General features: G+C 43.0%; 1 protein-coding gene across 1 annotated transcript in view; it reads right to left on the reverse strand.

Annotated features, from left to right (window-relative positions):
* Nucleotides 1–2,853: 2,853 nt before the first annotated feature.
* Nucleotides 2,854–15,221, reverse strand: part of pacs2 (phosphofurin acidic cluster sorting protein 2) — a 119,578-nt gene continuing 107,210 nt past the window's right edge. The window contains exons 15-25 of the mRNA XM_039009197.1: nucleotides 13,895–14,001; nucleotides 13,488–13,642; nucleotides 12,910–13,020; nucleotides 11,904–12,012; nucleotides 9,665–9,697; nucleotides 6,581–6,623; nucleotides 5,906–5,948; nucleotides 5,628–5,760; nucleotides 5,190–5,410; nucleotides 3,571–3,684; nucleotides 2,854–3,203 (exon numbers count right to left, since the gene is read on the reverse strand). Of these exons, the coding sequence (XP_038865125.1) occupies nucleotides 3,085–3,203; nucleotides 3,571–3,684; nucleotides 5,190–5,410; nucleotides 5,628–5,760; nucleotides 5,906–5,948; nucleotides 6,581–6,623; nucleotides 9,665–9,697; nucleotides 11,904–12,012; nucleotides 12,910–13,020; nucleotides 13,488–13,642; nucleotides 13,895–14,001 (1,188 nt within the window). The 3' untranslated portion in view covers nucleotides 2,854–3,084. The remainder of the gene's footprint in view (nucleotides 3,204–3,570; nucleotides 3,685–5,189; nucleotides 5,411–5,627; nucleotides 5,761–5,905; nucleotides 5,949–6,580; nucleotides 6,624–9,664; nucleotides 9,698–11,903; nucleotides 12,013–12,909; nucleotides 13,021–13,487; nucleotides 13,643–13,894; nucleotides 14,002–15,221) is intronic.

The following is a 15,221-nucleotide window of genomic DNA, read 5'->3' on the forward strand; positions in this document are numbered from 1 at the left end:
TTTCCAAGATAAACAGGATATATTTATAGTACAGAACTTAAAATACTTATATCCTTGTAGAGGAGAAAACTACAAGTTGCCAGTTCAACGTGAAAATCATTCCAGGCTTCACAAAGCAAATTTAATCTATGTTTTTTGGGAAAGGTAGACTTTCTCTGGCAGCCAAAACGGCCAAATAAATACCCCATCTAAACGTGAATCGATTCTCAATTGCGATACGGTTCTAGAAACATAAATCCCTCTACTTACTGTACACTTTTTTTAAAACCGATTTTAACACAGTTGCAGCAACAGTATTTTTCAGTGACAACACATTTCTAGAACACACCTGTTTAAAAAAGTTAGATATGGCCGTGTGGGCACACTAACCCTATAAAGGTGTTTAACAAATTAACCTTTGGTTTTTTGATCATTATTTCTCGCTGATATGAAAGATAAGGCCCTTATACTTCCAAAACCGCACTGCAAGCGATGCCAATTAATGTTCAGACCGAGCGTTGGGGATCTTATCAAATGACCAGAGCCATATATGTGGAGTTGGGACAACTTTTAGAATGTTGAATATTGTTCTAAATCCTAGACATTCAGTGACATATCATTGTTTAAATATTCTCCATGTAATGTTAATGGGGGCAGATGACGCTACAACATTCTATGGCAGCCATGTTATGTAAAATGCAGAAACCTCAATGTCCCATCTCTCTAGATATATGACTCCGATAATGAGTGGGTTGAAGTTTAAATGTATGTCTAGTATTCTGACAGAAGGTGTGTGGAGTGTCGAGAGGAGTGTTGTCGTGGTTGTTGTGAGAAACAGGATAGGGTAGAAGGATGGATGGAATGAGAGCGAAATAGAGAGGGGGAGAGGGAGGGGAAGAGGGAAAGGGAGGGGAAGAGGGAAAGAGAGAGGGAGAGGGAAAGAGAGAGGGAGGGGGAAAGAGAGAGGGAGGGGGAGGGGGAGAGGGAGAGGGAAAGAGAGAGGGAGGGGGAGAGGGAAAGAGAGGGGAAGATGGGAGAGGGAAAGAGAGAGAGAGGGGGAAAGAGGGGAAGATGGAAAGAGGGGAAGTTGGAAAGAGAGGGGAAGATGGAAAGAGAGAGGGAGGGGAAGAGGGAAAGAGAGAGAGAGGGGGAAAGAGGGGAAGATGGAAAGAGAGGGGAAGTTGGAAAGAGAGGGGAAGATGGAAAGAGAGAGGGAGGGGAAGAGGGAAAGAGAGAGGGAGGGGAAGAGGGAAAGAGAGAGGGAGGGGAAGCGGGAAAGAGAGGGGAAGATGGAAAGAGAGAAGGAGGGGAAGAGGGAAAGAGAGGGGAAGATGGAAAGAGAGGGGAAGATGGAAAGAGAGGGGAAGATGGAAAGAGAGGGGAAGATGGAAAGAGAGGGGGAGGAGAAGAGGGAAAGAGAGAGGGAGGGGAAGATGGAAATAGAGGGGAAGATGGAAAGAGAGAGGGATGGGAAGAGGGAGAGAGGACAGGATAGAGTGCTAGATATGCATCAACCATTTGTCATTGCAAGGTCAGTGCCATCTCAATGAGTTGCATTTACATTTAATTGATTGGATGTACAGGACGTATATAGTATATTGTAGCCTGGTACCTCTCTGTTTGTGCTATCATTCCACTCCTTGCCACTCCTTGTGATTGCCAAACATATGACATGGAGTACAAGGTGTGGAATGTTAGCACAAAACAGGTCTGGATTTCAGGCTAATTCTATTGCACATTTCAGTCTTCATCCGATGAGTGCAGAGGGTCTCAGTGGCCGGCTACATCCGATGAGTGCAGAGGGTCTCAGTGGCCGGCTACATTCGATGAGTGCAGAGGGTCTCAGTGGCCGGCTACATCCGATGAGTGCAGAGGGTCTCAGTGGCCGGCTACATCCGATGAGTGCAGAGGGTCTCAGTGGCCGGCTACATCCGATGAGTGCAGAGGGTCTCAGTGGCCGGCTACATCCGATGAGTGCAGAGGGTCTCAGTGGCCGGCTACATCCGATGAGTGCAGAGGGTCTCAGTGGCCGGCTATAACAGGAGCCACTGTCATTAGGGGAGTATTCATAAGTGCACACTGTAGCAAAAACGTTTCACAATGGAAAATGTTTTGTAACGAAAACAAGAGTTCCTATTGGACAAATTCAGGTAGGTCCCTCTCCGTTCCGTTTGCTTCTATTTAGTTCCTAGTGAATACACCCCAGGACTAGGGCTGTCTAGGCTTAAAGTCATTTAATTTGAGGATCCAGACCACTCCTTCTTCCAGCCTTACAAGATAAGTAATCTCTTCTGTGTTGTCATCCTCTACCACCCTCCATCCTCCCTTCTCCACCAGCCATCGTTTCAGGGCCTTTGGTTACGAAGTGATCTTGACAAAGAGTTATCTAGCTAATTTGTGCCTGGCAAAGTGTTTGAAACGATCCATCTTCGCCACATAAAAAAAAAGAGAGGGAGGGAGGGGGCTGAAAAGTTGAGCACTCGCTTTTTAGGAGTTAATTAGTTAATTTATCAAATGATTATTTCATTAGGTTTCTGCTATTTGTTTTTCAAAATATCAGCAGGATTTTTTTTTTTTTTTTTTTAAAGCTTGGTGAGAAAACAAAATGTCCCCTTGACAAGCCTTGCCTCGGGAAGGTTTATAATATACATATAGAAGAAGAAAAAAAACACAAAAACGTATTAACATAAAACACAAGGGAAAGCTGGAGCTTAAATTAAGACATTGGGTCCCAGGTCTGTTTGTGCTGTCTTGCCAACTCCTATGGTCATTGTCAAGCAAATCGTTGACAAGACAACACAAACAGACCTGGGACCAGGCTATGATGTGCGGGTGGGGCAGAGCAGACTGGGGGGGGGGGGGGGGGGGGGGCGGGGCAGTGCAGACTGGGGGGGCGGGGCAGTGCAAAGAGCGGAGCTGGGAGGTTAAAGGCTATTGGCACATGAGAGCGGGGGCGTCGTCCTCAGTTCCAGATGAGTGTCTATGGTAAAAGTCGCTACTATAGTAACGGTCGCTACTATGGTAACGGTCGCTACTATGGTAATGGTCGCTACTATGGTAACGGTCTCTATGGATACTAGCTCTAGTCGCTGCCTGCGGGGCCTGCTAGTAAGGCCCTTTAGTGTGTCCAAAGATCCCGATGGGGAAATGTTTGACGTGTGACGACCACTGTGCCGCCAACTGGAAAAACTTGACATCATTCCACTCCACGCCGTCAATCAGCACTGGAAGAAAAGAGAGAATTAAAAAAATAAAAAATAAACTTTACCTGTTGAATTACTAGTTCTTCATAATTCATGTAATACCAGGCTCACTAATACTAGGGGCCAGATTTGGCCCGTGGGCCGCCAGTTGCAGACCCCTACTCTATGGAGGGTGAAATGAGGACACAACATGGAGGTTGGAGGGCAGCAAAATTCCAGTAACTTTCCCCAAATTCCCAGAAATCTTGGATATGAGGATTCCGGGATTTCCTGCTTATTCCCTCCTGACATTAGGAATCTTCCAACCAGGATTTCTGGAAAATCTGGGAAAGTGACCAGAGTTTTGTAACCTTAGGAGGTAGGAAGGAGTCTTATGAAGGAGTCTTACCCCTCAGCATAGTCTGCTGGTGCTTGGCAGTGCAGATCAGTCGACTGATGCCATCGATCACCTGGCTCTTAGACTCCACATCCTTGTCTTTAGTCTTCTTTGGCAGGAACATGACTGGTAAGAGGGAACAGAAATAATCAGAATTCCTAACTTCAAATGCGAGTGCTAATCATGACGATCAACTATCGTCTTTTTTTGTTGTTGTGAAAACTCAAGTTGTAGTTGCAGTGTTTTTTGTTGTTGTTGCAGTGGTTTGTTTGACAAAACCAAAGAATTCCTATGGAAGTCGTTCCTTGTCCACATACTGCTTTAAAAGTAATAAATATATTGAAAGGAAACAAAATGTAGACATTTTAACTAACTCTTTAAAAAGGTAGTGTTACCTACAATACGGTCCAGTGGCGGTTGGTGACGTTTAAGATGAGGGAGGCCAATTAGTTTTTTTATTTTTATAAACATGGCCTTCTATTACAGTGTATTGGATGACTGTCATTCATATTCCATTCACTCAGTTCAATGTAACATCCATAGGTTTAGACTACTACATGATACTGTAATTTCCCCTATACCATCATGAGGGTTGATACAACCTAGCCTATGAATGAAAGTTTACAACTTAGGTGCACATGACGAGAATCTTGCCTGCATCTAGCTGATATAGGATGTAATCAGTTGCAAACAAGAGTTTCTATTGGACACATTCAGGTATGTTTATCCCCGTTTTGCTTTTAAACAGAATCGGTGCGATGAATACACACCTGATCAAGGCAATCCCACAGTTCACTTTAATAGCATACAAACAGCATGAACATTTTGCTCGTTGTATAATTCCTTCTCGTACTATACGCCCTCTCCTCTCACCTTTTCCCTTGGCTTGTGGACTTCAGTGCCCAACACAACAGCTTTCTGTGACCAGGCCGCAAAAAAAACAATTTCCACGCCAAACCTTCATACCATAACCGCTAACCGCTACACACAGCCTACATCGTTGTCACCCTATTAGCTAGCGCGTCATAGTCAACATAGATAGCTACAATAACTAACCAGTTAATAAACCCACAACAATCGTGCAGTACAGTGTACAGCAAGCAGTTTAGCAGGCCCGGTGTACAGCAAGCAGTTTAGCAGGCCCGGTGTACAACAAGCAGTTTAGCAGGCCCGGTGTACAGCAAGCAGTTTAGCAGGCCCGGTGTACAGCAAGCACCGGCAGGCCTAATGGCAATAAATGAATAAAACCAAAAGCTTACCTTGACTTGGAGGAGTTACAGTGTTGGATAGCCATAGCCAGCTAGCTAACATAGCGTCTCTGTCTGGTTGAAACGGGTGTTTGAGTAGGTAAATGGAAAAAATCTACCTTTAAAAAAAAAAAATGTGCAACTCTTGTCTTTCTCTTTTTGAGTCAACTACTCACCAGACTATTGAGGCTACTGTAGACCTTCATAGCAAAACAATGTGTTTTAATCAATTATTTGGTGACGTGAATATATTTAGTATGGTTTTATCTAAAAAGGATAACTTTTTTTAGTGTTTCACTATTTTTATGAAATTCACTGAGGAGGACGGTCCTCCCCTTCCTCCTCCGAGGAGCCTCCACTGGTACGATCAGTACAAGCCCTTACCTTTCTTGTTCTTCTCCTTCATGACGACGGTCATGGACATGGCGGGCTGTGGCTGGGCCCCGGGCTGGGGGAGCCTGCTGACCTGCAGCGAGCGGAACGTACACTTCAGAGTGTTCTTAGAGGAGGACGAGTCCCTTTTCTCCACGTCTCTCTTCCTGTCAGCCGGGGAGGGAGCCACCCAGTAGTCCACCTGTAGTCCCATCAGCTCCCCCTGGGGAGAACTACAACACCCAGCAGACATCACACCACAGAGGGAGGAAGAGAATAAGGAACAAATTGATCGGTAGAAACAAGACGATAAGATCAGTTAAAATGTACAATATATGAAACCATCATTTGCCAATTTAGTAATTTTCCACAGTCTATTTTATTGTTTTATTACATTCATCTATATTTTTATTTCTATTTTCAAATGTAATTCTCTGGATGAACACGTACCTGTATGAACTGAAGCTTGTGTTGACGGAGGGGGAAGAGGGAGGGGTGGGTGAGGCTTCCTTCAGGGCGGGGGACACCTGAGGGGTGGAGGAGTGGAAAACCATCCCCATGGGGGACGCATCGTCAGAGTCACCTGATAATATAGAGTGGGATAATATTACAACAAGCTGTATATATATATCATAGAATACTACAGAATGACATAGAAACTAATTCTCACTGATGACATGGAAGTACATGCAATAACGGTGGTACATTGTCCACAACTAATGTCTCACCTGATGTTGCAGATGACTGGTCCACGATGCCAACTTTCACCATCTGGGGTTAAGAAGGTTCAAGTTATTTTAGGTCAAATTCCAGGATAAAGAAAATGGATCTGTCTACATTAAGAGAAAGATACCTACTCTGATAAATGGATCTGTCTACATTAAGAGAAAGATACCTACTCTGATAAATGGATCTGTCTACATTAAGAGGAAGATACCTACTCTGATAAATGGACCTGTCTACATTAAGAGAAAGATACCTACTCTGATAAATGGATCTGTCTACATTAAGAGAAAGACACCTACTCCGATAAATGGATCTGTCTACATTAAGAGAAAGATACCTACTCCGATAAATAGATCTGTCTACATTAAGAGAAAGATACCTACTCCGATAAATGGATCTGTCTACATTAAGAGAAAGATACCTACTCTGATAAATGGACCTGTCTACATTAAGAGAATGATACCTACTCTGATAAATGGACCTGTCTACATTAAGAGAAAGATACCTACTCCGATAAATGGATCTGTCTACATTAACAGAAAGATACCTACTCTGATAAATGGATCTGTCTACATTAAGAGAAAGATACCTACTCTGATACACGGATCTGTCTACATTAACAGAAAGATACCTACTCCGATAAACAGATCTGTCTACATTAAGAGAAAGATACCTACTCCGATAAAGGGAATGAACTTCTGACACGAGTCCTCATCAGGGCTGTAGAGAGACCAGGGCAGAAGCCAAACATAGGGAAACAGGAAATAGAGTGAGCATGTGCAGAATAGAATAGATTCAGGATGGAGGGTGGGTCTAGTATTGAGACTAGAGGCTTCAAGAACTCTATGATGGTTAGAGCTGTCATGTGCTTCACTCGAATAGAATGGTTGGTTTCTAACCAGGCAGTCAGTTGCCCCCAGGGTTGGGTAAAGCCTTCATCTTATTTGTTAATGTTGCTTGTTTCTACAGATCCCAGGAGACAGATAGATCAGCTTGAACACAAGACAGCCAGAGTGTTTCTGAACCATGAAAATCTTTGTGCGGTTTGAAGGAAATATCGTTTTGAGACCAGGGTTGGGGTCAATTTGCATTTCAATCCAGTCAAGTCAGGAAGTTAACAGAGATTTCAAATTCCAATTTTACTCATGGCTTGACTGAATTTAAATGGAATTGACTCCGACCTTGTTTGAGAGTCTGGGGGTCATCAAGAAGAGGGAGGACAAAGTGTGTAAAGAAATGAAGGGTGGGTGAGTAAACGACCTAAAAACAACCCAGATTTAACCACGTGATTCTCTTAGTTCATTGAGAAATATATTAAATACACAGTATCGAGGGTCAACTTGCTACAGTCATATCAGAATATATAAAAATGAAAAAGCTTGGTGGTTAATAGCAACAAAATATAACTTTTATCATATTTTCATGGTCCTTTGAGACAGATTTAAGAAATTATATTTTTCACTTTTCTATTTAACCTATAGTATGGGTCTATATTGATACAATGGAACTGTAGAGGCTCCTTGGGAACCGAGGGAGGAGAGATTCTATTGGTTAATACCACTCTGACCAACTTTACTACAATAATGCCATGCTATTGGACAGAGAAAGTCACATGATAATTAGTAACTACTAACTAGTGCTACAGCTATAGATCAACAGTCTCCTGAAGCAGGAACCATTTTTAAACGACGAGCCGTTCAAAAATTAAAAATAAATTTAAAAAAGACCAATCTTTTTTTTTTTAAATTATACTTTATACACAAACACGTTTTGGTTTTGTAGTCTTTGAATGGCATGGCTTTAATTTGATTAAATCATTATCATTGTTGGGTGTGTAACTGATGTACATGTGTAGACGGTCGTTGTTTCAATGGTCTCCAAGTTTACTCAAATCCTTTTTAAAGGTCCAAAACAAATCCTGGAGAAACAAACAGTCTGACCCGTTACATTGATGATCATATTGTCTTTGTAATAGAACAAGTATAAACTCACTACATACCAGTTTGTCAGGTTCTGCTTTGGAACCCACTACTAAAAAATCTGAACCAATCATATGCCCCCGGGTTGCCCTCTAGTACCCAACAACCCAACACCTGATTGGTGGCGGAGAAGCAGGGAGCAAGACATGCATGCTGCATAGCCAATCACTGGCCTGCACCAAGCCATCCCATCATTCCTGCTGCAGCCAACACCACACCAACAGGACACAGGAAGGTTTTAGGAAAAGGTATGTCACAGCACCAGCTAGTAGGGTCGGGGTCAATTCCCATTCAATTCCCATTCAACTCCCATTCAACTCCCATTCAACTCCCATTCAACTCCCATTCAACTCCCATTCAACTCCCATTCAACTCCCATTCAATTCATGAAGTACACTAAAATGACAATTCCTTCAATGCTTTTCAATGAGTAAAGTTTTGAATTGGAATCGTGTTAACTTTCTGAATTGACTGGAATCAGAATGGAATTGACCCCAACCCTACCAGCTAGGCTAGGGAACTGCTATCCACTACCCACTCCTTCCCACCCCCTCATAGGGCTCTGGTCAAATGTAGCACACTATATAGGGAATAGGGTGCCATTTGGGACGCAACCCAGATGTATGGCCAATGTACATGCATTAATGTTCCATTAGACCATGTTAGAACAAAAGGGCAATCAATCTAGCAGGAAGCTTGATTACATCACACACAGGGAGAGATAATGGAATGGTATGAAACAGAAAGAAGGGAGGAAGAGGAGGGAGTAGAGGAGGAAGAAAAGGAAGAGGAGGGGAGGAAGAAGAGAGGGAGTAGAGGAGAAAGAAAAGGAAGGGAGGAAGAGGAGGGGAGGAGGAAGAGGAGAAAGAAAAGGAAGAGGAGGGGAGGAAGAAGGGAGGAAGAGGATGGGAGGAGGAAGAGAAGGAAGAGGAGAAAGAAAAGGAAGAGGGGAGGAAGAGGAGAAAGAAAAAGAAAAGGGGAGGAAGAGGAGGGGAGGAAGCGGGAAAGAAGAGGAGGGGAGGAGGAAGAGGAGAAAGTAAAGGAGGGGAGGAAGAGGATCCAGAGAACAGCAGCTGTAACTGACAACCTGCCACTTTATACACTTCCCATAGATTCACTTTTTTCTTGTTTTAGTTTATTTGTCAGGGACCGGGCATGACAAATATTGTACCATATTTAGCTACATAGCTTGTTAGTCATGTGTGACTTAACTTGATAGACAATGAAGCATGCCATGTCAGGATCGTTGTCGGTTCGAATCCCGCTGGAGCCACCCAGATGAAAATGCACACAATACTGTATGTCGCTTTGTATAAAAGCGTTGGCTAAATGTCATATGATCATTTCTAGAGTAATGCTAACCGGGTAAGGATTGTGTGTTTGTTAGCAGCTGGCTGTTAAAGGGTCAGGTTACAGATAGATACAGACTGCTGAGGAGAGGAGGGGAGAGGAGAGTGGATAGATCTGGTCTAAAACACAGAGAGAGAGACACAGAGAGAGAGAGAGACAGAGAGAGACAGAGAGAGAGAACGAGAGAGAAACAGAGAGAGAGAGAGAGAGAGAGAAAGAGACAGAGGGACAGAGACAGATAGAAAGAGAGAGAGAGAGAGAGAGAGAGAGAGAGAGACAGAGGGACAGAGACAGAGGGACAGACAGAGAGACAGAGAGGGAGACAGAGACAGACAGAGAGACAGAGAGACAGAGAGGGACAGAGGGGGAGACAGAGAGGGAGGGCAGGTGGATGAATCACCAGGAGAAACAGACTGAAGCAGACCACAATACCTTACTGCAAAATCAAAATGAAAGCTCTTTTTCCTTCAAAGATAGAAAAAGAACAAAGAAAACATAAAAAAAAGAACATGTTATTGACAAACACACAGTGATGGACAGAGACAATGGCATTGGTTAACAGGGTTCTGCTCTCAACAGACCAACGTCTCTCTCTCTGAAATGAACAGGCTCCCAGGTAGAGCTGCATTCGAGTAACTTTCCAAAATTACCAAGTTCTTGAGAAATCCTGGTTGGAATCAGAGAAGGGAATAAGCAGGAAATCCGGAATCCTCTAACCAGGATTTCTGGGGAACTTGGGAATTTTGGTACTGACCTGTGTCCACAGTACAACCCTATTCCAATGTGACCTGTCAGTACCATAACCACAGTACAACCCTACTCCAACGTGACCTGTCAGTACCATAACCACAGTACAACCCTACTCCAACGTGACCTGTCAGTACCATAACCACAGTACAACTCTACTCCAACGTGACCTATGTCAGTACCATAACCACAGTACAACCCTACTCCAACGTGACCTATGTCAGTACCATAACCACAGTACAACCCTACTCCAACGTGACCTATGTCAGTACCATAACCACAGTACAACCCTACTCCAACGTGACCTATGTCAGTACCATAACCACAGTACAACTCTACTCCAACGTGACCTATGTCAGTACCATAACCACAGTACAACCCTACTCCAACGTGACCTATGTCAGTACCATAACCACAGTACAACCCTACTCCAACGTGACCTGTCAGTACCATAACCACAGTACAACTCTACTCCAACGTGACCTATGTCAGTACCATAACCACAGTACAACCCTACTCCAACGTGACCTATGTCAGTACCATAACCACAGTACAACCCTACTCCAACGTGACCTATGTCAGTACCATAACCACAGTACAACTCTACTCCAACGTGACCTATGTCAGTACCATAACCACAGTACAACCCTACTCCAACGTGACCTATGTCAGTACCATAACCACAGTACAACCCTACTCCAACGTGACCTATGTCAGTACCATAACCACAGTACAACTCTACTTCAACGTGACCTATGTCAGTACCATAACCACAGTACAACCCTACTCCAACGTGACCTATGTCAGTACCATAACCACAGTACAACTCTACTCCAACGTGACCTATGTCAGTACCATAACCACAGTACAACCCTACTCCAACGTGACCTATGTCAGTACCATAACCACAGTACAACCCTACTCCAACGTGACCTGTCAGTACCATAACCACAGTACAACCCTACTCCAACGTGACCTATGTCAGTACCATAACCACAGTACAACTCTACTCCAACGTGACCTATGTCAGTACCCTAACCACAGTACAACCCTACTCCAACGTGACCTGTCAGTACCATAACCACAGTACAACCCTACTCCAACGTGACCTGTCAGTACCATAACCACAGTACAACCCTACTCCAACGTGACCTGTGACACTATAATAAACGAGCTAAAAAAGGTATATCTCCAAGTGAAAGAGAAACTGATGCATAATAATCACAGCACGTCCCCAGGAATGCTATTAGCTGTTCATTAAAGCAGCTGTTAATAGACGCACATAAAAGGACTATACGTTCCTCGTGCTAAATAATTACCGTCCATCTCATTATAATCTGGCAGCGATGATTTAATTTGACACTTGTATTCAACAATGTGCATTTATAAAGGAGGTGAATATTTAACTCGAGTTTAGTAATTATTACATAAATACAGTGGCGTGAAAAAAGTATATATTTTTTAAAATTCTTCCGGGTTAAGCGAGCGTTGTGTCAAGAAGCAGTGCGGCTTGAAAGGGTCGTATTTCGGAGGACGCGTGGCTCTCGACCTTCGCCTCTCCCGAGTCCGTACGGGAGTTGCAGTAACGGGACAAGACTGTATCTACCAATTTGGATATCATGAAATTGGGTAGAAAAAGTGGTAAACATGTCAAATAAAAGATTTGACAACATTCAGTGTCAAAAACATGCAAAAATAGAGAGCATCAGAAAGGGGGCAAATACTTTTTCACGGCACTGCGTATAGTCGCCTCTTAATAAATCCACATTGATAAAGAAAAGTTTCAAATTGAATCACGCTGCCAGATTACGAGATGTGGTAACTTTTGCACTTAACAGCACATTACATGTGCAATAAGAAAATTCCGCCCATAAAGATGTGAGATAACTAAATGTGTGTGTGTGTACATATATGTTGCCCTTACCTCTTCTGCTTGTATGTGAGCATGGCCTCGGCGATGGGTAGTTGGTGAGCTCCATTGGCCCCGACCATATACTGGGTTACCCTGGAAACCACGTCTGGACTCTCCTGCACTGTACACCACATGACAGGATTTGGTTGATTGATTGATTGATGGCATTTATTGTCGGTCAAGAGGAAATTCTTTCTACAGTTTACAGGATACATAAACACAAGGACTCTGGTACTCCGCTGTTTTCGCTATAGCTATGCCTGGTCTCAGATCTGTTGGTGTCAACTCATTTCTTCTGGTCTCAGATCTGTTGGTGTCAACTCATTTCTTCTGGTCTCAGATCTGTTGGTGTCAACTCATTTCTTCTGGTCCCAGATCTGTTGGTGTCAACTCATTTCTTCTGGTCCCAGATCTGTTGGTGCCATCATATCAACTCATTTCTTCTGGTCCCAGATCTGTTGCTGCCATCATATCAACTCATTGTTCTGGTCCCAGATCTGTTGCTGCCATCATATCAACTCATTTCTTCTGGTCCCAGATCTGTTGCTGCCATCATATCAACTCATTGTTCTGGTCCCAGATCTGTTGGTGTCAACTCATTTCTTCTGGTCCCAGATCTGTTGGTGCCATCATATCAACTCATTTCTTCTGGTCCCAGATCTGTTGCTGCCATCATATCAACTCATTTCTTCTGGTCCCAGATCTGTTGCTGCCATCATATCAACTCATTGTTCTGGTCCCAGATCTGTTGCTGCCATCATATCAACTCATTGTTCTGGTCCCAGATCTGTTGCTGCCATCATATCAACTCATTGTTCTGGTCCCAGATCTGTTGGTGTCAACTCATTTCTTCTGGTCCCAGATCTGTTGCTGCCATCATATCAACTCATTGTTCTGGTCCCAGATCTGTTCTCATGATAGCACCAACAGATCTGGTACCAGGCTAGCTATATACAGCGGCCCTCGATACATCTGGTAGTACTGTAGCTGTGTTAAGTGTGTGTGAAGTCTGTCGTACCCATGACTGGTGCTTCTGGCTTGTGAAACAGGTCCGTCCACGCTGTATCCTGGAATAAACTGTTGTATTGATAGTCGATGGTACCCAGGTACTTGGAAACTGGATGAGATCCTGAATAGAATCAAAGAGTAGACAACACATTATACACAATAAGAACCTTTAGAAAAGCATGTATATATAGAGAAATGTGTAACTTAAAACAATATACATTTATACAGTAACTTCCAAACGGTAATGTCTGAATGAATTAAAACACGAATGAAGTAGAGTACATTCGGAAAGTATTCAGACCCCGTCCCCTTTTTCCACATCAGTCTTATTCTAAAATGAATTATATAATTGTTGTCCTTCATCAATCTACACACACTACCCCATAATGACAAAGTGAAAACAGGCTTTTAGAAATGTTTATTAAAATTTAAAAAAAAAACAGAAATACCTTATTTACATAAGTATTCAGACCCAATTTAATCAATTTTAGAATAAGGCTGTAACGTAACATTAATGTGGAAAAAGTCCAGGGGTCTGAATACTTTCCGAAGGCATTGTATGTCAGTAGTTTAGTGCCAAAAACTCACCTAGTGGTATGATGAGAAACCTCATGTAGCCCAGCCAATCAGGGGTCTTGTAAGAGAGGTGGTCTACAAACAGCCTGAGGACTGCTCCGAGGTAGTGTTGGGCCCCAGCCACAGCTATCTTTATGGGGATGGGTGTCTGGCTGTTACAGTTACAGCTACGAGACACAACAGAAACATATAAGAGGGTAATGGCATAAGACTCATGTCCTGTTATTGTAATATTGTTATTGTATAGCCCAAGCTGACTCCCATATGTACTTTTTAATTAACCGATTCCTGCATTCGATGTACACAGCTGCATCTCTAACTGGTTAATCAATTTAGTTACAGTAAAGCTTTTCAGAAATCTGAATCTAGTGTACTACAATGACTGAAGAGAAAAAGAGAGGGATGGGTGAGAGGCTTACAATCTCTGAATGCGTGAGACGATGGTGTTGAAGGCGGCCTGGATGTCTGCTGTAGTACAGGTACACACCACCGGGAGGTGGTGGCTCTGGAGAACACCTGACAGATACTGAAAAAAAACAGATGGGGGAATGATTTTATTATTTTGTTTTATTAGGATCCCCGTTAGTCGACGCCAATGGTGACAGCTAGTCTTACTGGGGTCAGACACATAACGAAAAAGACATGACAGACAAAAGACTTTACAATTTACACACGTTTAAAAACATTGACATGTAGTGTGTGTGTGTGTGCATCTACCAGTTACACATACATGTCAGCACATACACACAACATGTAGATCACATAGAGGAGAGGTGTTGTGCCGTGAGGTGTTGCCTTGAATTTGTTTTGTTTGGACCTGGGGACCCGGGGAGGCAGCGTAGCCTAGTGGTTAGAACATTGGACTAGTAACCGAAAGGTTGCAAGATCGAATCCCCGAGTTGACAAGGTAAAAATCTGTCGTTCTGCCCCTGAACAAGGCAGTTAACCCACTGTTCCCAGGCCGTTATTGAAAATAAGAATTTGTTCTTTAACTGACTTGCCTAGTTAAATAAAGATTAAAATAAATAAAGACGTCTGGTGGAGTAAGTATGTGTGTGTGTCGGTGTTATGTGTAAATTGACGATGCAAACAATTTGGAATTTTCAACACATTGTTTCTAAAAATAAAAAAAAGAGAAGTGATGCAGTCAGTCTTTCCTCAACTCTTAGCCAAGAGAGACTGACATGTATAATATTAATATATGGTTGAATCATCAGCATACATGGACACACATGCTTTGTTTAATGCCAGTTTGTAGGTCATTGGCAAAAATAGAAAAGAGTAGAGGGCCTAGAGAGCTGCCCTGCGGTACACCTCACTTTACATGTTTGACACATACGTTTTCTCAACAACAGTTTTTTCTCAATAATATCTTTGGTCAATAATATCAAAGGCTGCACTGAAATCTAAAAGTACAGCTCACACAATCTTCTTGTTACCAATTTCTTTCAACCAATCAGCAGTCATTTGTGTCAGTGCAGTACATGTTGAGTGCCCTTCTCTATAAGCATGCTGTTGTTAATTTGGTTACAGAGAAATAGCATTGTATTTGGTCAAACACCATTATTTCCAACAGTTTGCTAAGAGCTGGCAGCAAGCTGATAGGTCTGCTGTTAGAACCAGTAAAGGCCGCTTTACCACTCTTGGGTAGAGGAATTACTTTGGCTTCCCTCCAGGCCTGAAGACAAATACTTTCCTCTAGGTTCAGATTAAAGATATGGCCGATAGGAGTGGCTATAGAGTCAG

Source organism: Salvelinus namaycush, chromosome 15 (assembly GCF_016432855.1).
Source record: "Salvelinus namaycush isolate Seneca chromosome 15, SaNama_1.0, whole genome shotgun sequence".
Taxonomy (NCBI): domain Eukaryota; kingdom Metazoa; phylum Chordata; class Actinopteri; order Salmoniformes; family Salmonidae; genus Salvelinus; species Salvelinus namaycush.